Genomic DNA, 25,579 nt, shown 5'->3' with positions numbered 1-25,579 from the left:
GAGCGAGCTACCACCGAAGCCCAAGGGCACGGAGCCCGGAGGAGGTTCGACAGCCGCTCCACTGCCGCCCTCACGCCGGGCACCGCCCTCACGCCGGGTTCCGCCCCCCGTCCCGCCGGTGACGCCAGCGGGCGCGCACGGGCCCCGCCCCTCGGGGCCGCCACGTTCCCCGCTCCGCGGCGCGCGCGTCACGAAGGGGGCGGGGCCCCCGCCGCCCAATCGGGGCGCTCCGCGATGGCCGCCGCGGGTCGGCGCCGGCCAATGGGCGCGCTGTGGGGGGCGGGCGCTGTGCCCATGGCAACGGGCGCGGGGCCGCCGCGGGGCTGTCGCACCGAGCCCGGCCAGAGCCGCAGCCGCAGCAGCAGCGCGCCCGCCGGAGCGCCCGCCTCGCACCCGCCATCGGCGCGCACCTCGCCCTCGAGCAGCCGCGGCTCCTCTCCTGCCGCAGCGGGACCCCAAGGTAGCGCCGCCCGTCCCTGTGCCCCCGGCGGCGGCGCGGGCGGAGGCCTGGCGGCGGGGCGGCCGCTGTCAGGGTCGCGGCGGGACGCGGGGGTCGCGGTGCGCTCCCGCCGGCCAGGCCGGGGCGCGGGGTGATCGCGGGGCTCGGGGCTGCCGGGCGGGAGCGGGAGCGCGGCGCAGCTGAAGTTTTCCCGCTCCAGGTGCGGGTGTTTGTGCCCGTGTCCCCCCGTAGGCTGTAGGGCGGGAGGCGCCGGCGGGCTGCGGGGCGCCGGCAGGAATGAAAGCGGAGCTGGCAGCGGCGGCAGCTGCAGCAGCGGCAGAAATGTGGAGTGGCTCGTAATTGCACAACCGCAGGAAAAACTTGGGCAGGAGACTCGACGGGTTTCACTAGAAAGGGCACAGCTCTCGGGCATTGCTGTCTAGAGTCGAAGAACGGTTTGGGTTGGAAGGAGCTTGAAGATCATTTTGTTCCATGGGCAGGGACACCTTGCACTATCCCAGGCTGCTCAGAGCCCCATCCAACCTGGCCTTGAATACTGCCAAGGATGAGGCATCCACAGCTTCTCTGGGCACCCTGTGCCTCTGCGTCACCACCCTCCCAGGAAAGAAGTTTTTCCTAATATCTGATCTAAACCTACTCTCTTTCATTGTGAAGCTATTTCCCCCTTGTGCTGTTACTACATGCTCTTTTAAATAGTTACTCTTCATCTTTCTTGAAGGTTGATTTTAGGTAGTGAAAAACTGCCATTAGGTGACCCTGAAGCCTTCTCTTTTCCAAGCTGAACAATCCCCACTCTCTCAGCCTTTCCTTGGAGGAGGGGTGCACCATCCTCTGACCAGCTTGGTGGCCTCCTCTGGACTGACTCCAGCAGATCCCTGTCCTTCCTCTGCTGGGGTCCCAGAGCTGACCACATCTTACTGTGCTGTCATCTGGTACCCCTGGAGGAGCTCTGCAAGGTACTCCTGTGCCAGGCTGGCTGCTGCACTCAGATAGAATTCCAAAAGTGGAAAAGGTTGAGGTATGGCTGCAGGGAGGTAATGGTTTTTGCTGAAATGAACACGGCTAAGGCTTTCAAAAGAGATTGCATTTGGCAACATTATTTAGTAAGCCCGTAGGAGAACAAAACCTTTTTTGTTTGACTTACAAGTATTTGCTATGGAAAGATAACATCCAATAGTTACAATATGAAACCATCACAGTATTAACAGCGAAATGCTTGTGCACTCATGGTATCAAGTTCAGTGTGGAGGTTTGTGGTTTTTTGACATTTTGTTTCCTCTCAGTGTCAAGGAAACTCCTGTAGCTGACTCAATATTGGTGCACCTCTACTCCGAATTCTGAAGTGACTGTTTTTGTCAACCAAACAAAGCAGCACAGGGAAGATTCCTCCTGTAGAGACTGGATAGGAGCCACTCAAAGACTGAAACCAGGTTTTGTTGTAACCTTTATGGACCTCTGCTTAAAACTCACAGGAAGTTTATGGGAGAAGCCCATGTTTCTGTTAAGATCCTGTTATGTTTCTCATTGTCGTTTACTACACAATGATCTTGCTCAGTCACAGTGCTACTTCCACCATGGGCCAGAGATTACTAACCTGGTTACATACACTGCCTCCTAACTGTCATCAGCTATTTTCCCTTTACTTGCTTCTGTAATCTCCAGGATAGTGGCAGCATTTTATTTCAGAATAACAAAGACAATTCTATTTAAAAAAATAACATAGGTTTAAACAAATTGTGTTAATGTAAAGCAGAGTGAATTTCATTCAAGACAAACAAAGAAAAGGGGGAAATGAAATTATAAATTTATATTGCCTGTTGGGTCTGCTTAAAACTTACTTACATTAACAATTGGTTGCAAAGGTATCTGGTATTAAGTTTGTTATCACACTGCCTGAGATTCCATTATTTGGTGTCTGAAATTATATTCAGAAAACCCCTCTGGGCAAATAAAACTAAGCAACAACAACAGTAATTATTTTTTAATAATACTAAGGCAAAGTTTTCATACCTTGCTTCTGCAGTTCTGGTAGTGCTGTTGATGTAAACTTTCTGTTCATACAAGCCAAATTGAAGATTTTCTGTCAAAAACTGTCATCCCCCCATTATACATACCTAACTGAAATTGCAGCCATGAAAGTGGACAGCAGTAATTCTCTCAGGTAATAAAAATGTAGAATATATTGACTTAACTGTCAGAGGTGTGGAAATATTGATGCAGGAGTTTCAGAGCTGTGCTGACTAAACAATTGAGCTTTAGATAAGAAAGATAAAATAATTTACTGGTGAGTTTGAAGCTGTTATCAGGGCTTCCTATGACTTGAGCTCCTGTGTGGAGGTGTTTGATCTGGTGAGGCTTTGTGCTGCCAGTATTGATTGCTCAGTAAGCAGAACAGATCCCTCTGAAGTTGCTGACAATACTTAGCAGACACCACACACGGGGGTGTGCTTTTATGCAGATAAAGGCATGATCAGGTGCTAATGCCAAACCAAATGAATTCACTCAAAAGTCATGTTCCTCTCAATAGTTTTTGCTCTTCCATATGTGTGTGATTTGAAGTTGGAAGAGCAAAGAAACTGCATTTCATTAGTACCATTTTAATCATATTCAGTTGTAAATATTGTTCTTCATCGTAGGTATTCAGGATAAGTGTAGACCCTTTTCATGACTGCATTTCTCCTGCTAGTCTTTATAAAAGTACAATGGGATGTTGATGTGTGTTTTTGTTTCTAAGCAAGTAGAAATCAATGGGAATTAGCGAATTGTGAGCATAAATCTCCTTAGGCAGCTGTCTTTAAGTGCCTAAATATTTTTAAATCTGGCTCCACATCATTAGATCTAGATTTATATTTTGTATTTTTTTTTCAAAGGGGGGGAAAGGTGCCTTGGACCTTTCCTGGGGCATTCAAGGCTTACTTTAGCATCATCACTTGTTGACTAGAGCAAAATGCATATTGTTAGAGTAATTGAAATACTTTTAGATTTGAATTAGAGTTAAAGCTCATTCATTGTTTGCGTGTAGTAGCACATTTGACGTTGCTTTTTACGTCAGCACTGACAATATTGCATTTGCATTTATGAAAAATGAATTTATGAGACTCCAAGTGTACTGTTGTATTATGTTCTGTGTGGGAACTGAAATTAGAGTGCAGGAAGTTATTGTTGTAGCAGTAATTTTTTTTAATTTCCTTTTGAAGCTGATAAGATTTTTATAAAGTACACATTGAATTCAGTACAAGTTTTTGCTTGATTATTGGCTTCATAAATCTTTTTGTGAGGCAACCTTGTTGGAAAGAATTAATTAAACCAAGCAAGTAGCTTTGAAAAACAAGGCTAATATTTCAACATTCTTCAGTTAGTAAAGTAGCTTTGTAGACAGAGGTATTTACTTTTTTGAAGCAAGGACAGGGAAATTCCTTGGAGGCAGGTAATATTGTAAATATGTATATGTATTTGTCTGTGCACTCAGGTTTTTAAATTATGAACCATTAGCATTGCAACAAGAAGAAAAGTCTTCAGACTTCACTTAGGACAGAGCTAAGCACGTGTGCACAATTTGCTTCTATGCCCTCTTTCTTTCTGGACATAGTTGTGTTGTTTCATGATATTATCCTATACTGTGTGTGGTTTGAACATAAAATTGCTCTTTCCCACTCGAGCATTCATAGTTTGTGTTACTATTGGATGACTCATTTAATAGAACAGCTGAAGTGCATTTTTAAAAAGGAGGTTCTTTCAGCAAATGTTGTACTAGGCACAGTCGAGGCATGCTGTGTTTTCTGGGAAGCTGAAAAAAGCAGCTGTTCCATCAGGCAGCTTGTAGTTGTAAAGAGAATTAAGCAGCTCCAGTGCAGTGAAAAGGTAATAAATACAGCTCAAAAGAATTTAAGTCAAGTAAACAGGATGGGAAGAAAAGATTCTGCTTCCTTTATGTACTTGAGTAATACTGTTTAATAAAGAACTATTTCCATGCAGGATTTAAATGGTTCTTGAAAAAATAAGGAAGGTCTCCTGGTGCAGAGAACTGAGTGGGATGTGCTCTATCAAAAGATTAGGACAGCATGACCAATGTGAAACCTGTTGGATATTGGCCAGGAAAAAAAAAAAAAAAAGCAACATCTGAATCATACAGTTAAGTGAACAGCATTGACAGAAGAGAAAAGGAAAATACTTGAAGGATAATGAAACTTTATGTATATATAATTGTATATCAATAATAGCTGGCTTATAATAGTTAATAGCTTGCACATTAACTTCTAAAAGGATCAGTTTTCATTTGGGAAGGGAAAGGTGCAGGTGTTTTGTGTTTGGAACATTCACTTGTATGGGGAAAACTATTGCAGCTTGTAGCCTTTTCCCTTGGCATGTCATTTCCTGCTGGTGTCTTCTAGAGGCAAACCTGGTGTGGGCACTGGTGGCCAAGAGCAGAGAGCAACCCTCACCACTGCCAAGGCTTACAGCTTAACAGAGTGACTGCAAACAGGTTTTTCCACTTGCTTCTCAAAGTTGCTGCCACATGTCAGCTGTGCTTCTGCCAGATGAACTCACTGGACTCACAGTGTGAAGAAGATGCATTAACTCTTGGTTCATGGACTTTCATACCCTGCTTCAGGCATGAGAGCTTAGGGTGTCTGTGCAGCAAGTGCTCCTGAAAAAGACTGGGAGGAACTAACACTGGTGTTTCCAAACAATATGGCAGAAGAGTAATGTGTTTCTGCCTAATTTCAAACAAGTAATATAGTTTTTTTAGGGTTCTCTAAGTGGATCAATTAACAGATTTGCAAATAAATTTTAAAGAAATGGAAAAAGCCCATGGAATTAAACATTTCCTATTTAAGCTGTGATACATGGACAGATATATTACTGTTTCAGAGACATGAAAACAGAATGAAGATGCTAGGTGACTGGAGCAGACTGATGAGAGAATACTTTACATCTCATTCCAGTACTGAGGATTGAATATCCTTAGAAAAATAAAAATCAGTAGATTTATTTTATCTATTTCCTGGCTTTTTTGTTTGTTTTTAATTCAGCACTGCCTGTGAAGATTGTTCATTTCTCCAGTGTACAGCATAAAAATAGAAAGTCACATTATGGTCATGACTGTAGAGAACATTACTGTTATCCTGCACATCTGCACTGTGTCTCACACAGGTTTAATGACTTCCATATCAGATAGAGCAGGCATATGTGAAATCTGTCAATGGGTAGGTTTATTGTGTATTATGTGAGTCCAGATTTATGTTTTCATTGCCCATCATTGTACACATGGGCTTGGCAAGTGCAAATGTGTGATGTGACATTTACAGTGTTGTGCTGTCTTGCATCATAACCATCCACTGAGACACTGCAGACACTGCATCCTGATTTTACTATATAATTTTGCCTCACTCAGCTTTAGAAACTTTGACACTGGGTGTTACTTCCTTAAAAATACTTGTGCTTTGCTGGGAAGGTGATGGAGATAGCAGTACCTGCATGATGCTGTTTTCTGGGCAATGGGTGCTACATTAATGAAAAGTAATTTTTGGGTTTGTATTATAACACCTGGAAGCTGTATAAAATAGGTGTTTAGCGGCTTGTGTTACTGTTGCTAGAACAAACTTTAGAAGTGGAATTTTGAAGTTACCTCTCAAAGCCTATAGCTCTTTATAATTCAAATGTTCAACCCTGTTTCACTGATGTAGATAGGAATTTGTGATTAACAAATAATCAAGATTGCTGACAGGCAGCCTGCAGCTTTTTTTTTTTTCCAGTTGTATTTTTCTGTTCATGCAAGTACATTGGTGACTCTGTTTGCTGCTGACTGTCTCACTCTCGTAGCTCTCACTACAAGCTACAAGAGCTTGTAGTAGCTTGTAGTTTTTGAAGTACTTGGACAAGCTATTTTTCCTTTTCCCTGAAAGCTTAGGATATTGGCTTTGCTTATAAACTACAATATTTGTCAGTTCTAGAGCACTGCTTTTATGATTAGGTCTCTTTACGTACTACAAGTGGGAATGTTTATCTTTCTTGTAAAGATAAGATTGATTTCTTATACCAGCAGAATACAGTTATGCTACCTTTACATCTGGGTGGGCTACCTGTCTTTGACTAAAATCTCTTAATTTCCAGATGACAATTGTAACATTTAACTCTTTCCATCTGTCTTTGAGAAAGTAGTCAGCTGGCAGATCCAGAACAGTTTATATTTCTATTAAGGCTTATAGAAGTAGGAATAATAATAATAATAATAATAATAATAATAATAATCATCATCATCATCATCATCCACATGGCAGGACAGGGTGGGTGTATGCTGTGCATTAGGTACTGCTGATGGCAGTGAGCAAAGTGACACTGCTCCTCTTCTGCAGCACCCTCTGTGATTGCTCACTTGGTGGCTGAGGTACAGAGGAAAGCTACATTGCTGACATGGATGCACTCCAAATGCCTGGGAAAGGATGGGCATCTAGGAATGGATTTTCAAAACTCCAGAACTCTTAAAAGCAGCTGGTAGCAGGCTGAGAGTGGAATGAACTCACTTGGAGGAACAGAAAGGGGAACCCCCAGTTTTCTTCTCATCCAGCCTTTTCTCACCCTTCCCTGCAGCTGCTGAATTTGAGAATTGAGCTTTGCTGGCAGGTGATGAATGTTAGATTTTGCAATGGGCCTCGTTTCTCTGTTTTAGTACACGTCAGAGTAGACGGTGCCCAGTGACTCAGGTGACACTGGCACACTAAAGGCTGACTCATGTCTTAGTCACCTGCTTTCCTTAAGGAAATTTTGGTGAGTATAGTCTTGGAATAGTAGATAACTAGATACAGTAACTCTATCTTCACTAGGTAATTGTTTTTTATTCTAATAAATGTATTTCCAATTTACTTGTTATGTCACATTTGGGTTCCTCAAAATACTGTGGGAATTGCTGTGTTAGGCGTAGTTGTCTGCAAAGTCAGCTGTGATGATGGAGATATTGCTTACTTACCCATTTTGGAGACTCCTCTCCTTTTAATCCTTCCCAGTATTTGTGAAATTTTTTGGCTTGTTTTATCAAAAAAGCTACAATAAAAACATCCACTGCACAATCTGAAGCAGAACTGCTTGATGAAGTCTTCTGAGCAGGCTATTACATCAAATAGCTATGAAGAACATACTGTGATATCATCCAGTCTTTCCCATTATGTATGACAGCATGTAATTACAAAGCTTAAAAAAAAAACAAACATGAGCACCAATTCCACAGAGTGTCAGCAAAGCCAGTGGGACTTGGTTTGATTGGGCCTTTTGATAGATGAACTCTGCTGATACTGCAGGGGTGCTTCAGGATGACACAGCTCCAGTTGCCCAGCCCAAATCTGGAGGTGATTACTGCTCCCTCACACGGGCTTTGGCAGACCAGCATGGTTCCTGATGTCTCTGTTGGTTCAGCTCAGCAGGGACATCTAAGCTATCAGGAAAAGGTCTGAAAAATCCAAGCGTGCCCCTCTTCAACCTACACTGCAATCCTTGTCTCCACAGTTGTTCATGTCACTAGGAGTTGTAGGTCAGGAGCTTAAAGAGATGTCTTTAAAATGGATCAAAGACCAGGTGTCACTTTGAAAGTGTTGGCATTAGCACTTGCCTTAGGCAAAGAATGAGTCAGTGCCAGAGCTGTGGGAAGCACCTGAGCTTCTGGCTTTCTCTGCTTCTCTGCCATCACCTGATGGGCTTCAGCATGCTCATTTCCTAGCCTCATAATGATTTTCTAAAACACTGTTTACACACATAACTAGAGCAGTGTATAACAATACTAAATTATTTTTATTACTGTAATTTTGTATATATGAAAATATTTTGCTTGGAAAAATACCCATATATCAGGGTCCAGATTTTCAGTATTATCAAAAGGCTACACTGTTTTAAAGTGAATACTTCAACATACATAACCTTGCAAAAGACGTTTTGCAAAATGCTGAGAGTGTATATATATATATAATTATTATATACTTGATAAGTATTTTGGGGTTTATTAGTTTTGTTTCACGTGCATTTCTTAGATTTGAAGTATGCTTACATCCTTTCACTTAGAAATTACTAAGTTACTAAATTACATTACTAATGACAGCCCCATTCATACTCTGCAAGAACTTCAGCCGGGTGGGTTTTTGTTTAACCTTTAGTACCAAGAACTACTCTCAGTCTTGACATCTACATCAAGATTAGACTTGAAGACCTAGTATTTGTTAGTTATCATCATCATCATCTGCTGTGATGAAATCCTGTTGAAATTACAAACCTAGGCACAGCATTTATACAACAACATTCTGTAAATAAAAACACTCAACATACTGGAACTTTAGCAATTTTAAAAGCAGTGGTGAATAACCAACTCATTCACTTACCAGCTTTGTAAGTCCCTGCAAGCCAACAGTTTATGCAGAGGTACAGAAATTAACTTGCCAGTTCCAGCAAATCAGTCTGGGTCTGGTTTCTTTGTGTGTTTGTTTGCTTGTTTTAAGGGCTTAACCTAGGCAAGACTAGTCAGATTGGTGAGTCTGACAGTAATGCTGACATCCAATTTCAAATGCTCAATGTGGCAGCAACAATAGCTCCTGCTATCCCATCTGCTAATGATCAGATATTAATTATTTTAAAAAATGCAAGTAACATGTATTTGCAGACCATAGTCCATTTAGGCTCCTTTTGCTGAAGAAATGATTTTAAAAAAACAGTTTTAAAGAATTTACAGAATTTTTTGTAATTCTTGAGCCTTTGACATCTGAAACAATAGCTAGATAGGTGGATATCTCCAGCTACTTCCTCATCCCCAACAAAAGAAATAATATCTCTACACATCTTGAATGCATCTCTTTTTTTTCTTATTTTTGCTGGTTGTTGTTTTTGTGTTTTGTTTTTCTTTTTTTTTTTTTTTTTGTATATGAGTGCTTTTATTTTCCTAGCATGGAATAAGGGGGAATAAAGAGTGTCAACAATGCTTAATATTAAGTGTGTGCCACTATCAACATGTATTGCCATAGTAAAGGGCAGGTTAACCCAAGCAAAAGCAATGCATCTCTGTCAAGTTCCAGGTCATGCAGCCAGGAAAACTGGCACTGACACCATAATTAGTTTGTCCCTCTCTCCCCTCCCCCTAAAAAGAGATTTGGTGGTGGTGGACATAAATACTTTTGACAGAATTCCTTGCATGACTTGCTAAAGCACTTGTACAGAAATTCCTCTTGTAGCAGGTATACTTCTGATTTATTTGACTGCATGTTTCTTCAATATTATGTCTTTTTCTTTGGCATATCTAAACTAATTTTAGACAGACTTTGACTGGCAACTTTCACCTTCTAGGAGGTGATTTATATTACCAATATAACACTAGAGTTTGCTCAAACTTCCAGTAGAATATCCATAGATAGTGAGAGTCACTGTCTGAACTGGCCAGATTGTCCCAAGAGCCTGACTTGCTGTCAGATGCTGGATTACCATCATTACTTTTTTTAGCTGGATTCCCTGCACTCACTATCTAATTATTCCATTTTACCAGTTTCTGAATGAATTATTTTCAGCCAAGTTTGATAGAGGGGAAGGAGACAAAGGTCAAGAACTCAAATTGCTCAGTGCTCATCAAATTATGTGTGAGTTAGCTCCACCTAAGACACTAAAGAAGGGATGGGGAAAACCATCTTAATAAAGCTCTGCCCTCAGCAGCAATTTCAGGTCATGTGAATACCACTTTTCAGGAATCTCTGACAAGTGAAATAAATCACCTGAAATACAGATATAACATGGATTGTAAAATATTCTTCCTGCAAATAAATTTTGGAAGGGATCTTGACTCCAAATTAGGCAAAGTATTGCAGTGTTGAAACATAAAATCCACTGGCATCTACTAAGATCTGATTCAATGTCCCTAAATGATCTTTAGGAGTTTGCCAATAAATTCAGCAAAAGCGTGATCCAAGTAGGAATGTCAGTATTAGTTATGTGAGACTTGAACATCCTAAATAGGTGCTGCCATCTGTTATTGATGATACCTCAGCAGGTTACAAACCCATCACCATTTACAGCTGAGGTTTGCACACAAGTGGAAGCCAATCTCAGGAAATCTGTTTGCCTAAGAATGGCCTTCAGAAATTAAGGCTGTATTACTTCTTGGAGTTTTTGTGTTCCTTGAGAGCAGAACATTGAGAGGAAACTGGGTTATTACAGATATTTGTGTAGGAATGTAAAAAGTTTTCCTCAGTAGAGCAGGTTAATTTTGATGTGTTAATTTTTGTGATTAATTAACATGATGTATGTTAATTTTTGTGACCTGGTCTCATTTCAGATGAAGATGTTAACTGTGCTGCCCCAGCAGTGTCTGCTGCTGCTGACATGTCTCCTAATGGCCTTGGAAGCTGTACCTATAGACATAGATAAGACGAAAGTCAAGGCAGAAGGCCATGTAGAAGGAGAGAAGGTAGAAAATCCAGTAAGTATAAAGAAACTGATCTGAGATTAAGTGTTTATCCTAATTGTTAGTAACCTCGATACAGCAAACTCCTTTGGAAGGAAACTGATATTCCCCAGTATTGTCAGTGTATGTGCCATTTACTATGTTTGAATTTGCTCTTTATTTTTTTTCAGTGAGCTGCTAGAGGTGAGCTGGCACATGGAAGGAATTCCCAGCTTACAACAGGAAGCACATAACTGTTCCACAGAGATTTACTTCAAGTGATTGGGTGGTGCCTTAGGAAATTCCACTCACTGATCCCAGCTCAGTGTTTCAAATAGAAAAGTAACAAATGAATTGCACTGTTTTAAAAAAGCTACACACTACATTAACATGACAGATGCTTGTGTATTACAAGGATTCCTAATCATTTTCTCCTCTTCCTTGTCAGTTGCTGAAACAAATGGATCATAAATTGCTATAGGGCAATGATGCAAATCTGAAAACACAAAGATATGTAAGACAGCATAGTGCCTGTGTTGCTGATTGGAGTGTCAGTTTAATAATTGTATTTAAACAAAACTAATTAATTGTTTGTCAGTATGGTCTTTCCTGAATTCCCTTTTTTTTTCTTTTGAAGGATACAGGACTTTATTATGATGAATATCTCAGGCAAGTAATAGATGTCTTGGAAACTGATAAGCATTTCAGGGAGAAACTCCAGACTGCTGACATAGAAGAAATAAAGGTAGGTTTGAAAAAAAAGTTAAATTGAGGTTAATTAAATCCATAATTATGAGCCATGTATGTTGTATTCTTTCTTCCTGTGGCTGTTGTGCATTGCCCCTTCAGGAGCTGCAAATTTAGGAAGGGATGAGTAGAAAACAGTCTGAAGTGACAGACTTAAGGAGGAGATCCTGCCTTTTGTGTTTGCTTTAATCCCTCATGTTGCTGCTGGCAGCTTGTGGCATCTTTTCCTTCTGTGTTGTATCTAGGGTCAGCCTTGGAGATTGCTCTCCATTTCCAGGTTCCTGCAATACACATCTTGTGCCTTCCCTCAAGCCCAACAGCCCTCCTTGAGGGATCAGGCACTCTGTGGGCTTCTCACAGTTCTTTTGAACTCAGCTGAGAATATTTGATCAAGAAATTTGCCACAAATGTTATTAGGCATTGCTCCCTCAAGGTTATGGTCTGGCTCTAAGTATTCTAAGATACTTACAAATTCTCTTTTCTGAAAGCTTTTAGGATTCCTGTCTGTTTCCATAACCATAGGCATAAAAATTTTGAATTTGCTCTTTGAAAAAGTGTTAGATTCTTACAGTGTGGACTGCATTATTGCCAGAGACTGCCTTTAGTCTGCTGTCTTGCAATTTATGTCTAACGGGAATCCTAAAGGCTTCTTTCTTCCAGTGTTTATGCATGACTTTTTTTGTTTTTGACAGAGTGGAAAGCTAAGCAGAGAGCTTGATTTAGTCAGCCACCATGTGAGAACACGGCTGGATGAACTAAAGAGACAAGAGGTAGCAAGATTAAGAATGTTAATTAAAGCTAAAATGGATTCTGTTCAAGGTAAGAGTACAGAATTTATTTAGGTGAGTTAACAGATGGAACTGTGTTAGAGAAATGTCAAAGTCCAGCAGCTGTGCATTGTTTGTTGTCACCAGTAATGACTAAACTGGGAGTGAGTGTCCTTTCTGAGCTGGCCTGGAGCCATTACAGACCTGTCTTTATAGGAAACTGGGGAGAAGAGAAAACCATCTCTGTTTTATAAATAACCGAACTTGTTTGTCAGTGGATTTTTCAGATACTTCTACCTCTTATTTTTAACCTCTTATTTTTGTAATGCATCAATTCATAAATTACTTACAGAGAACCAGTAACATAGTAGGACTGTGTTTAAGAGAAAAACTATGACACAATATTTCATATTCTTAGGGAGTAGAAAATTAATTTTTTGGTATTTTATTATTGTAAAGATGTTTGCAAGTTTTTGAGAGAGATCCCAAGGAATTGAATACATAACACATCATATAAAACACTCCTAGAATAAGGATCTGTCTTGCAGGCTAAGCTAATTTAGATGTGGCAAAAAAATGTTTATGGGTCTGTTGTTCCTATTGCAGAGAAGCAGTCCAGTGACATCATGGTGACATTCACAGCTAGGTGACAGCAGCTAATGATACCTGGTTGTGTACATAGTTGTTTTAGGTATTGTGAAGCTTAATGGACTGATTACTTCTGCCCCTCTCTGCCTTCATAAATCAGTAGTAACTAAGAGAGCATGCTTTAGAAAAAGAATTCCCCCCAGCACCTCAGATCTTAAAGTGTAAATGTGAGAACTTACATTTGGGAGCAGATTATTCCTGTTCAGAATATTCAGATGAGTACTAAGATGTAAAAACTTTTGGCAAAGTCTGTAGTTAGCTTTGCCCATGAGTGCTTCACATCATACACAAGTATGGTCAGATTAACTATAAAATACAGCTGCATCTACACAGCTAGACATCATCTTGGAATATGCACAAAGAGCATTAAAATAGCAACAGGCAGAGTGGTTTGATTTCCTTATCTTTGCTCTTGTAATATTTTCTCTACAACACTATTTAGTATCTTAGTCTTCTCTCTGATCAACAAAAAGAAAAAAAAAGGCACACAAACCCCTCCTCTTTTCTTTCCTCTCAGCTGGATTAGGTTAAAAAGCCTCCAGACAACTAGACCTGAGATTATATTCAGCATAAATTCAGTCCTCATCCAGATGTGTTTCTAAACATTTTCACCAGGATCCTTGGCTGATCAGTTCAGGCCAGAAGAATGTTAGGAGTTGAGTCTCAGGTCATACAGTAATGTGGCAAGTAAATAGTGTCAAATAGAATTATTCTTCTCCCCTAAATGTAAAAAACGGAGAAAAATGGGTTTGGGGGCTGGTGTTTTTTTTAGTGTTGATTTTTCTGGAGTCTATTACTACACTTCTGAAAATATTTCAAACACAGACAAAGGCACATATATTTAAACAGAAATTATGATCTCACCAGGGAGGAATGATGGCTGAAATCTGCCCTGGCCAGTGTTTGCTGTTTTGTGTTAATACAAACACAGTGTTGATTGTAAAACAGATAGTTTGTAAAAAAACAGTATATTCAAAAACGTGTTTTCCAATTTGCTTAGCAAAGAATATTTTATTTGTTTAAAAACAATCTAGTAACAGTTTGTCACAACTGTTGTACTTAACATATGAAAGCATAAGAGAGTAGCTTTAGTGTTCAGAGATCATGGTAACGGAGAAGCTGTGGTAGAAATGTGTGTAGTTTTAGTGCATTGTGTGGTGATATTGGTGGGTATCACTCCTGTCACAAGGAAGAGAAAATGTTTCCACCTTTTAGACCCAAGACCTGACTCTCCACTGTCTTGCACTTCTCTTTTTTCTACGAATGAAGTTTAACTATCTGCTTATTTGGTTTGATACAATTTTACACCATATTGTACATAAATCTTTGGCCAAATGTGTCATTTGCAAAACATCCAGGGCAGTAGAAGAGTTGGACTTTTCCCCATGCAAGAAAAATATGCAGGTTGTTAGCTTAGGTATAGCACAATGTCAATGATGTCATTTATATAAAACAGAATAAGATTTTTTTGTTGTTTGTAAAGCTCAAATTGATCATACTTTCTCTTGCTGAAACAGAAGCTGTAATTTGTGCATGTAAAATGATTGGGTGCAATGCAGCACTGACCCAGCAGAAGAAATGTGGTGCCATCAAACTTGATGGCACTACATCAAGTTTGTAGGAATGTAGTGCCATCAAACTACCACCAAGTTTGTCAACCTGCTCCAGGAAAAACAGCTTTAAAAATGTTACTGTAGTTTCCTCCAACAATGAAAAAATTATTCAGTCCTCAGGGAACCTCAGGTACTTACAAGGCATAAGCTCCCATATGAAAGACTTATTGATTTTTCTGGATTTCAAATTTATTTTAATGTTTTACATGTATACCTTGTTCTTCCAGACACTGGTATAGACCATCAGGCTCTCCTTAAGCAGTTTGAGCACCTGAACCATCAGAATCCTGACACCTTTGAACCTAAAGACTTGGATATGCTGATCAAAGCAGTGAGTACCAGAACTGAACTGCTGTGGGGGTTGGGGGTTTAATTTTTATGCTTTTTACCTCTGGTAAAGGGAAGTCCTTTCCTATACACCACATTTTATAAATGACATGCAGTTTTCATTTTCAGGGAAAAGTCAGTTGTCTCCATGCACACTTGAAAACTGTTGCCAGTGTGCATGATGCAAAAGACTCCATAGATTTTGGGATGTCACCTTAGCAGGACTTAACATTCATATCCCAGTACAAGCAACTTTGGGAATAAAACACACCTCTCTGAGAGCCTTTAAATTAAATACAGGTGAGATAGGGGTGCATTTTTCCCAAATGTTTTTTTCTGATTTCTGTTTCTAAATGATACAGAACTCTCACAGAATGATGTAAATAATCATCCCTAGCCTAGCCATATGAATTTTGGGATCTCCTGTATACACATCAAGCTGCAAAACCACAGCTGAGTGGAATTTGAGAGAGCAATGTTAGAAGTTGCTTATACTGGGCATGTCATTCAGTGTCTGGTCAGCAGATTCAGTATCAGTCACAGGTGTGTAAGGTTTATTCAAGGGATGCAGTCAAGCTAAACAGGACATGGCTTTTTTCAACTGCTAGAGAAAAATAGACTTTCCAGAGGGAAAAATGTCTCAGATATACTTTAGAGAGCACTGCATGTCTGACATGAGAATTTGAATAGTTTTTAATACTTTCAAAATAAATGGAATGATAATTTCTGTGTAGTTTATTTTACCCATGGAAGATTTTATCTCCATTTTCTATAGAATTATTTTTTATAGAGATATTACAATTTTTCTAAACATTTCTGAACATCACTTCTGGGAAAATTCTGGTTGGCTTGGAGAAGCATACCCTTAACAGGGCAGTTAGTTTTTATTACATATTTTATTGTTTTGTCTTCTCATTTCTCAGCCAAGGTACTGACAGGGTGTAATGGGTACTTAAGGGGGTCTTAGCTTTGGAATTGTTTTTTAAAACATACAGTGAATCTGAAAAGTAAAATGTAAATAATGGACAGTATCAGGTGTAAACATGTTACTTTGAAAAGCACTACCAAAACATCCTTTCATACTTTGTTCTGTATGAAAATGACACAACTTTAAACTCTATACAAGAACTTGTCAGAAATTCTCCTCTCATACCCCTTCTCTCTATTTAATTGTTTGGGGCTTTTTAATTTAATCTCTATTAAGCTGTGCAAACTTAAGTCCAATTATTAATGAAGGCACTTGTGTCATTAAACTGTAGGATAAACTACAGATGTTCTTATTCTGAAATGATCAAGGAATTAGTGGTACTGTTAGTGTAGGACTTGATTAACTTGAGTTCATTTATTACTTCCTGATGAGAAAGGACACCTTGAAGCTTTCTTACAGCACCATGTAATTGCAAAAACTGTCCAAAAGATGAGCCATTAGAAATTAACTCCTGTGAAAATAACCAAGGCTGGAAAGATGTTTCTGCATCACTGTCATTTGAAAGGAAGCCCCAGCCAGACTGCCCTGAATGGCAGCATGGCCAGCCTTGCCCACAGATCTGAACAATACAGTGGTTTTAATGTCAGATTATGTTACATAATCATCTGTCTGCATGTATCCCTATTTTTAGGCTACAAGTGACCTGGAAAACTATGATAAGACTCGCCATGAGGAGTTTAAGAAATATGAGATGATGAAAGAGCACGAGAGGAGAGAGTATTTAAAAACACTGGATGAAGAAAAGAGGAAGAAGGAAGAATCCAAATTTGAGGAGATGAAGAAAAAGCATGGAGATCACCCTAAAGTTCACCATCCTGTAAGGCCTGTTCTTACTTGACTGAGTTTTGAGGTCTCCTTTTCAGAGAGAAAAAGCTCATACACAGAAGGGTGTAGTTTGTTCTCATCATTTGCCTCCTCTTACTGACATGGGCACAGTGCTGAGAGCATGACAAATCCCGCTGTATAAACCCCCATTCTTTCTGTACAGATGTGTTATTTGCTGCCAGAATTCTTACATAGACACTGAAATTCATAAGGAGGAAGCCAGAGCAGTATTCAAAACTGTAGGGCTGCCTGCATGCTATGCCTGGCCTGCAAGGAACTGCATCACAGTGCATTTGCTCTAGGAAAGGCAAAATAATTCAGCTCCCTTCAGCTTTTGTTTCTGGATGGGGCTCTCTGGCCATAACTGATCATTACAGGTGCTCCTTTCCAGAGAATATGCATTTCCTTTACACTCCCTCTTTCCCTGGGCCTTTCTGTGTAATGAAGGTATTAGACTTGAACAAAAGGGAAGGAAGGAAATGCCACCGATTCCATAAAGCAAGCCGTTCAGAGGAACCATAATGCAAAGGTAATGCAGGGCAATTACACTAAATTGTCTTTTGAATAGTTTTTCTTTGTAACCAATCTATAGGGAAGCAAAGATCAACTGAAAGAGGTGTGGGAAGAAGCAGATGGACTAGATCCTAATGAATTTGACCCCAAAACATTTTTCAAATTGCACGGTAAGAGGTTTAGTTTTAATTTCATGAACAAGTGAAGTGACTTTGTTACATTCTGCTGAGGACAAGTTTGTCTTATGTTAGGATGAAGTCTTACACCTCAAGCAACTTAGGTGAATCTGAATAGTACAGAGGAGAAAATATTTGTTACTGTTTGTAAATTTCATGCAATGTTTTAAATGCAGTTTAAAATTTAAAAACATTCAGAGTTTTGTTGAACTGCTCCTAAAATCATACAGGCAAAATGCAGTAGGGATTCCTTGGCGAAGTATGGGTAGTTAGAGGCCTGTCCATATCTATAACTTTGCTTGCACAAAGGTAGGTAGGTACTGGGAATAAATCCTCAGAGATTTGTGTAGGGGCAAAACGTGCTTTCTCATCATCTCTGCACATAAGTACCAGATGCCCCTAATCTGTGGAGTGGTCATAGAAGGGCCAAGGCTCTTCAGAAATTGCAATATTCCCTTGATAAAACAAAAACCTTCTAATCCTGCCCCTAGATTTCTGAGGAATGGACAGCTAGAAACAACAAGCAGTAGCAGTGATAAGGATGCATCTCAGTGAACACCTTGCTTTACAACTTTGATCTGATATTCTTAAATGCTTCATCATAAAGTGCCCCTACATATATCCTGCCTGGCACTGGGCTGCAAAGGGTTGAACAATACACAGAATTTGACTAATCTCAAAGATGATAATTCAGATAAAGTGTTCTAGTTTGAGCCTAAACTTTTATCTCAGTTTATAACTTAGAATAAGCATGTATTATTACAGAATGGTTTGGGTCCTTAATGATCATCTAGTTATAGTTCCTAAATCTTTTCTGTCTAGAAGGAGATTTTGAAAAATAGCTTTCTGAAATTTTTTTGGTAACTTCTTTGTGCAAAACCTACCGAAACAGAAACAGCTGAAATCACCTGTTGCCTTAGAGCTTAGAATATAGAAAACTTCAAATTATTACCCAGTATTTTTGTGTAATTGTTTTGAAGTGGATATTTTCATTTCAGAGGTAGTGTAAGAGTATTCAGAGCACAATGTAGAATAAAAGATGGATCATTAATTATCAAGTATTCTCCTCTCTGCATTTGTCATGAAAAGTCTTCTTACACATGTCTCAAGTGCTGCATGTTTATATAGATTTTGATGTGATTCTTTAAGTTTTTAAGGATCATACTGCCAGTTAAAGTTTTCTGCAAAATCTTGGTGCTTGCTCCTGAGTGTAATTACAAATTTAGTGGTTAAATGGGGACAACTTGTTCTCAGCAATATTTTTTGGCAGTTGCAGTCTGCGCAATCCTGTGGTGACCTATTTCAGTTTGTTAATCTAAGAAGTGGAGAGATTGCTGCAGACTTGTCCCACCAACCAAAAGTGACACTCCAGCCACTGCCTGCTAAAAACCTCAACAGTAGAAACAACCTCTGTAACCAGCTTCTTGTTAAGTGTGTACACTGATCCTTACTTAACTCCTGGAGATCTATTACTTGTATGACTTTCTATTTATATTTTTAAAACTTCTTTTTGTAGATGTCAATAATGATGGTTTCCTGGATGAGCAAGAATTAGAAGCCCTATTTACTAAAGAGGTAAAAAAATTATCTTCTATCAGTAAAGGGTTACAGGGATGTCTGTTTTTCCCAAGTATATTTGAGGACTTTGGACTACAAAATAGAGCATTCATACCAAGTTTCATGCATCCTTAATTTTTCTACAAAAGTGTAAAAAGCAGGCAAAATAAAGTAGTTGAAGAATAAGAGTCAGACATTAGAAATCTAGTGCACATGTATTTTTCTGCCCCAGGCTTGCTGGAGATTCTGTAACTAATCTGCAGGATAGGTATTACCTGTGCAAATTGCAGTGCAGAGAGCTGCCCTCCCTAAATGCACCTGATAAAGGTTCTGAAGCTGGGCACCTGTGCTCAATCAGTGTTCATCAACAAGTCTGATGAGAAAAAGGGCACTTGTGTGCCTTGGCTCAGGGACAGCACTGTGGAAGTGACTACAGAAGTTTAATCTATTTTGTGTCTGGCTAGTTTGAAGCACATGTACATCTGATAAAGTACACTGGCTCTTAGTTTCTTTAAGCCTTGGTTTGTTGTCTAAAAATTTAACTCTGGTGCAATAATTTGCCATAATCCCCTTCACTACAATGTAGATACAGTGCAGTCCTTTTTGACAGGGGTCTCTCTGTTTTATAGTTTTGTAGTGTAAAAACGAATGGTCTGGGGCCATTACCAAATTACCTGTGGCTGGGCAAGTGAAGCTCAGTGCCTGAGAAAGCCAAGTACAAATACATAAGCATGAATTCCCTAGAAAAACATTGTGCAAGAAGAGAAGTGAACCATTAAATTTGGCACTGAATTTGTCTTGTGATACTCTGAATGCTTATGGGGTCAGCTGCATGCCCTGGTGAAAAAGCCACTCTCTGCCATGCCAGAAACCACATGGAACCTCTGCCTGCATTGAATCAAATGTAGGATCAGACTTTGCACACTGAGGTCAACTTGACTGTGACATCCACAGCACTGAATTGTAACAGACCACATGAATTAACTGAAAACTTCATTCTTAGGAAAGAAAGGCTCACTTGTTGCTTAAATACTGTGCTGAAAGAGGAACATTGCACACACAGAGAACATCTCACACCACTTTTCCAGATATGCTCTGCCATTTGAATGAGCCGCCTTTTCTTCAAACTAACATGTACTAATTTTAAATTTCAGTTAGAAAAAGTTTATGATCCCAAGAATGAAGAGGATGACATGGTTGAAATGGAAGAAGAAAGGCTGAGAATGAGAGAACATGTAATGAACGAGGTGGGGGCTGATTCCTTTCTGTGTTCACAAAATACATTTCTCCTGAAATGAAGTGTTGTCCAAGTGCAGCAGAAAGGAATGGCCTGTCACACTGAGAGCTGCTTGTGCTGGGATTATGCCAAGTTACAGTTCTCAAACCCTGTCCCTGTGTTCTGATGTAATGCCTGCTGGCTAGTTTCATTTAAGGAGTTCCAGAGAAGGAATTGTTCTATAGCCTTGGTTCTTTGCAGATACTGAGATTCAGCAGAAATTCCTTGTGAGTTCTGTGTCAAACAAGGAATACTAAATTTGCTTTGGCACTTGGCAGATGGGTAAGATTTAGGTGTGAGAAGAGGGAGTCTTCTTTCATATAGCTCAGATTTGTCCCTTTAAAAGGGGGCTCAGAGCTCAAGCCATCACCTGTGACAGTGAAAACCTTTACTGGGTCTGATGGGTTTTCAGCTCAGAGACACAGGAATGAAAAGGGGGTGCTTTGAACCACTCTGTTTTCCACCCATAATATTTCTGTATTCAACTGTATTCCTTAAACTTGAGGAACAGAGCAAGCCTGGTCATCTATTAGTCATAAAGGGAAGCATTTCCTCCCTTCCCCTTAAAGGATTCCAGCACAATTCAGTTGGGTGGGATTTTTGTTTTTCAAAACCTCCCACTCCAACGGTGGAGATAATTTTGTAACTGTGAGTCAGAGTAGTTACCAGAAAGCTACAAAACATCTTTCTCAAAAAAAAAATCATGCATTCCACTATTAGTGTTTGGACTGTGAGTACAAGTGTTTCCAATAAAGCCAGTGAATTTTGAAGTAAAATGTCAGGATTTACTTTGTAGTTCTATTTTTGTTAAGATACATAAATTTATGCGAGGAGTTTTCAGAAAATGTTGTGGGCACTCCCTCAAAAATGGGACCTATAAACAATTAAAAATGGTTATATTTGATTGATGAAATAAAAACATTAGCTTCTCCAAAAGCTGTCTTTTACCTTGAGCTTAATTTTTTGCTTCAATTAGGTTGACATCAACAAGGACCGGCTAGTGACTTTGGATGAGTTCCTGCGAGCTACAGAGAAAAAGGAATTTTTGGAGCCAGATAGCTGGGAGGTAATGAAAACGTGTTCCAAGTACAACATGCAGCACCATTACCAGCACTCGGAGCAGGAAACCAAGCGGCATGTCTGTGACCTTTGGTTTTTTTCAGCTCTGCTCTGGTATGTGTGTCGTTAAGCCCCTCGGCTGAAGGTAGCATTGAGCTGCCTAAATGTAATGCAGATGTGAATTCCACACACGGAAAAGGTCTGGCGCCACCCCGGGGATTCGGGAAGAGCTTTTCACACGTGCCTTTCAAATGGAAATGCACATTTTGTTTATGAATCGCTTCAAAGGGAAGATAAGAGCTCAGCTGGAAGAAAGAGGATATTTTTCTCCTACATCTAAATCCCTAGTAGAGCTTTGTTGAGAAAATAGTGAGAAATGGCTGTTTTGCTGTTTTCATTGAAAATACACAGTGTCGTGTCTCACTATTTTGTTTTGAGGGTTTTTTTAGTAAATCGTGTAAGAATTTCAGTAAGAAAATAAAAAATACTCCTGCTTTCCTGAGTATTCATACTAAGTATTTTCCTAAGTATTCACGCTTGTATGGATTTCCTTGCAGACACTAGATCAACAGCAGCTCTTCACCGAGGATGAGCTGAAGGAATTCGAAAATCACATTTCCCAGCAGGAAGATGAACTTAGAAAGAAGGCAGAAGAACTTCAGAAACAGAAGGAAGAGCTACAGAGGCAGCATGATCAGCTTCAGGCTCAGAAACAAGAGCTTCAGCAGGTACATGTGTGAGGACAGCATATATCTGTTTCCTCTTTTCTCTGTCCTTGTGTGGCTCTCCACAATTCCCAGTTCTGGAGACTTGATTTCTCATATGAGTCCCAGCTGAATTCTAAACTAATGGAACCACAGAAAAACACAGCCTGGTGTTCTGAATTAAAGCAACTCAACACTACACCCACTAAGAAAGACCTTACATAACTGCAGCATTTGGTTTAGGTGTGTTCATTTATGTCACATCAGAGAAAGGTGGCAAATTCAAGTTTTTCAACTGCTGTATTTTATTTTTCACCAGGTTGTAAAACAGATGGAACAAAAGAAACTACAGCAAGGAATTCCTCCTGCAGGACCAGGTGGAGAACTGAAAATCCAACCCCGTATGTGACTTTCTGTCTAGATACACAAACTTAAAAATCTGATTTGCAATGTAAAAGTCATTACCTCCATATTTGCTGTTAAAATTATTAACTTAATGCAGCTTTAATGACCTCTGGAGAGAGGTTCACTAACCTGTTTTTCAGAGGGAAATAAGTACTAAGTACTCCTGAAATGTCACTGTTTTTAAGTCCATAGTAAGAAACCAGAGTCCTAACAGAAGGCATCCAGGGGGCAGAGGAGGAGGATCGGGTTCTATTAGTCTGCAATACTGAGATTAGAGCATCCAGGGAAGAACAGGGACGTACAAAAGACAGGTCCCATGATCTGTGGCTGCACTGCAGTCTGAGGCTGCAGAACAAATCAAAGCATTTGAAGTCCTCAGTGGCCAATTTGGCAGCAGCTGGATGTAGCATGACACAAGAAGTCAGCCTTGGGCAGTGTGAATGACCAATGGCTTCAACACCCTCAGGAGAAGGCAGTGGCATAAAAAAATCACTGCATTTCATCACTGGTGACAGCAAAAGTCAGGGATATATTAGCACTTCTTATCCATAGCACACTGCCCAGATTTCCTTTGTGCTCTGCTGCCCCATACACCCTAAATCAGCCTTTTCTTGACGGCTGAAACTATGCTGGCTTTATTGGCTTCCATGTTCATGTGCTGACATGATCAGTGAAGCTCAAGAACTTCTGACACTGATCTCAAATAGAAGCTTCAGCTCTATCTAGGCAGCCTGTTGAGTATAAGGAGATCTTAACTGCTCCTGCAGGGCCAGCAGGGGGATTTCAAACCTCAGGAGCTGTGTTCAGTGACTACAGCTTACCTTGTTGGGTACCCTGAAATTCTGCCCACTCAGTTCTGTGAAGGGAAGTGATGAGATTTCAGAACCTATTTAATTCTGCCTTTTATTTGCTTTGAAACTGTCTGGAGGTAACTTCATTTTATGATCCTTCATTCCAAGACCCTTACCTTCAGTAAAACCATTGTGTGTAATTGCAGATGGTACATCTTTCAATAATGGCAATATTGTAGCAGATACTGTTCTTAACACGTGTATTCTTTCATGTAAAATCATTCTGTAAAGTCATTTAATTAGGTGTCATGAGAATTCATTATATGAGCCAGAACTGGTCACTACTCATTCACTGAATCAAGGATGTCCAGGTAGACACTACTTTAAATCTCCAGGCCACTGGAGCTACTAAGAGTAATTTGAGGGGGGAAAGAATCCAGAAATAAAGCTGCATGTTCTGAAATCTTCATCAAATGATGAAAATTAGTATTACTCAAATGTAGGCAAAGGGAGAACATTGTAAGTACTGATGCAGCGAGGAGGAACATACAGGAGCAAGTTGTTAGTTATTTCTTTTTCAGGCTTCCCATATTGGAATTAAAGGTCTCATAAAAACATGATTTATTTCAGAAAAAACAGTGTGTTATGTGAGAATATTTCACAGAAAGCAGAAACAATTTGTAATCTAAGAGGTAACACTGACTAATAGTTCAGTGTGTTGGGTCTCAATACCAAAAACTCTTGATTCCACTTATAGACCAGAAAACAAAGGTTTTGTTTGAGTGTCCCTATGCTAGAAACTTCCATTTAGAGAATTTCCACATTTGGGGCCAGTGTACTGAGATGTTACAAAGGGTTGTGTTCTTGTTTTGCAGCTGCTGAGCACAAAGCTGCAGATGCAGCACAGCACCCAGCAGGAGGAGATCAGCCTTTACCACCAGGACACGTGCAAGAAGCAGCTGTCAGAACTGATCCAGTTCACCCTTAACCACTCGTGCCTCAACTTTATAGCATCTTTATTATTTGGGGAGGGAGGGAGGGAGGGGTGGGGGGACAGGAAATCAGAGTCAAACATGAACTTTCTCCCTCAGACTGTAAAATCATCAGGAATGTTAGACATGAAGTATCAGATTTGCTTTTTAAGTTAAATTAATTTTCTCTCAAATGCATTGGTAAGAAACACAAGGGGATCATGTAGAGGCTATAACAGAGAAGGAAAATAAGGAAACCATTAATACTAAAGGTTTTTTTGGCCAGGAGACTGAGCTGTTGAACTCTCCCTTCACAAAGAAGGGGGAGATGTCTGCCATTCTGTGTTTAGGCATGAATCAGGATCTTCTCAGAGAGGAAACAGGGAACAGGCCTGGATGTTAAGTTAGGTCTAGCTTGATGTAGAAACTCTTTCCAGAAATGCTGAAAAGCAAAAGATGGGGAAACAAAGACCACAGATAAAGGCCTATTTCCAGCACTACCAAACTCTTCCTTCTTTGAGACCAAATAAAAATAAAATTTCTTAATCATAGAAAACTTGCACTTTGTAAAATTTAAACACAGCAAAGAATTCTGTGGAACAGTGAATATTTTTCATGTTTACAGAAACCTAAGAATTTCACTGAAAGCCTTCAAAAGGAATACTGTGCTTGTGTACTGATCTGAACCGTCCTCCTTGTTGAGATGAATTCTGTGTAGCAGTTGAAAGCTCAACTGGCCCTTGGGACAGCACTTTTGTCCCCATTTCTTTCATCAGATGCCAGCTGATCTCAAAATTTTGCATGTTATTAAGTAAGCTTTTTATGTTGATGGAAATATTGTGCAAAACAGAACAAGACTCACTGTCTTTTTCTGTGCAATTGTCCTACCTCCTACAATAAAACTAGATTTTTCAAAGTGCACCATGTGCTTCAGAGAGCTCTTCCCAGACATGAATCTGGGATTTGTTAAGGGTCTCACTGGTGACTCTTATGAGTCTTTCAGCCGTTGGTCTAAGGTTAAGAAGCATCCCAAGCCAGGGATGGTGCTTGATTGTGTTATTTTGGTACTGAACCAGGATAGGTCCCTAGTATTGCAGGCCAAGATTTTACAAGAGTAAGTTGATTTTCATGTCAGTTTTATTATAATGCTGAAAAGTTGTGCCAGTGTCCCTGCTTCTCATTCTTTTCAAACAAACTATCCTATAGTGTAAACCCTGTGTGGATTTCCTTGTTTGCTTGGCTTTTTGTGGTTGTTTTTTTGTTTGTTTTGTTTTTTAAACAGGGATTGTTCTGACTGTGTAATGCTGGCTTTGAGCAGATTCACACACCTCTGCCTGCATCCTTTAC

General features: G+C 39.9%; 1 protein-coding gene across 3 annotated transcripts; it reads left to right on the top strand.

Moving 5' to 3' along the window:
• The first annotated feature begins 326 nt into the window (after nt 1–326).
• Nucleotides 327–24,782, top strand: NUCB2 (nucleobindin 2). Of its 3 annotated transcripts, XM_064714967.1 has the most exons (13): nt 327–460; nt 10,758–10,901; nt 11,503–11,610; nt 12,305–12,431; nt 14,868–14,971; nt 16,587–16,772; nt 17,373–17,463; nt 18,986–19,044; nt 20,181–20,273; nt 21,279–21,368; nt 21,919–22,089; nt 22,385–22,466; nt 24,137–24,782. In XM_064714967.1, the coding sequence occupies exons 2-13, from the start codon at nt 10,758–10,760 to the stop codon at nt 24,247–24,249; spliced, it is 1,368 nt and encodes a 455-aa protein (XP_064571037.1). In that variant the 5' UTR covers nt 327–460; the 3' UTR covers nt 24,250–24,782. The 3 variants fall into 3 exon arrangements, with proteins under 3 accessions (XP_064571037.1, XP_064571038.1, XP_064571035.1); XM_064714968.1 differs by lacking the exon at nt 24,137–24,782 and having other exon boundaries at nt 22,385–22,474; XM_064714965.1 differs by lacking the exon at nt 327–460 and having other exon boundaries at nt 10,719–10,901; nt 24,137–24,307.
• The last annotated feature ends 797 nt before the right edge of the window (nt 24,783–25,579 follow it).

Source organism: Zonotrichia leucophrys, chromosome 5 (genome assembly GCF_028769735.1).
Source record: "Zonotrichia leucophrys gambelii isolate GWCS_2022_RI chromosome 5, RI_Zleu_2.0, whole genome shotgun sequence".
NCBI lineage: Eukaryota > Metazoa > Chordata > Aves > Passeriformes > Passerellidae > Zonotrichia > Zonotrichia leucophrys.
Note: the sequence above shows the minus strand (reverse complement) of the source record. Positions and strands in the feature narration are given on the sequence as shown.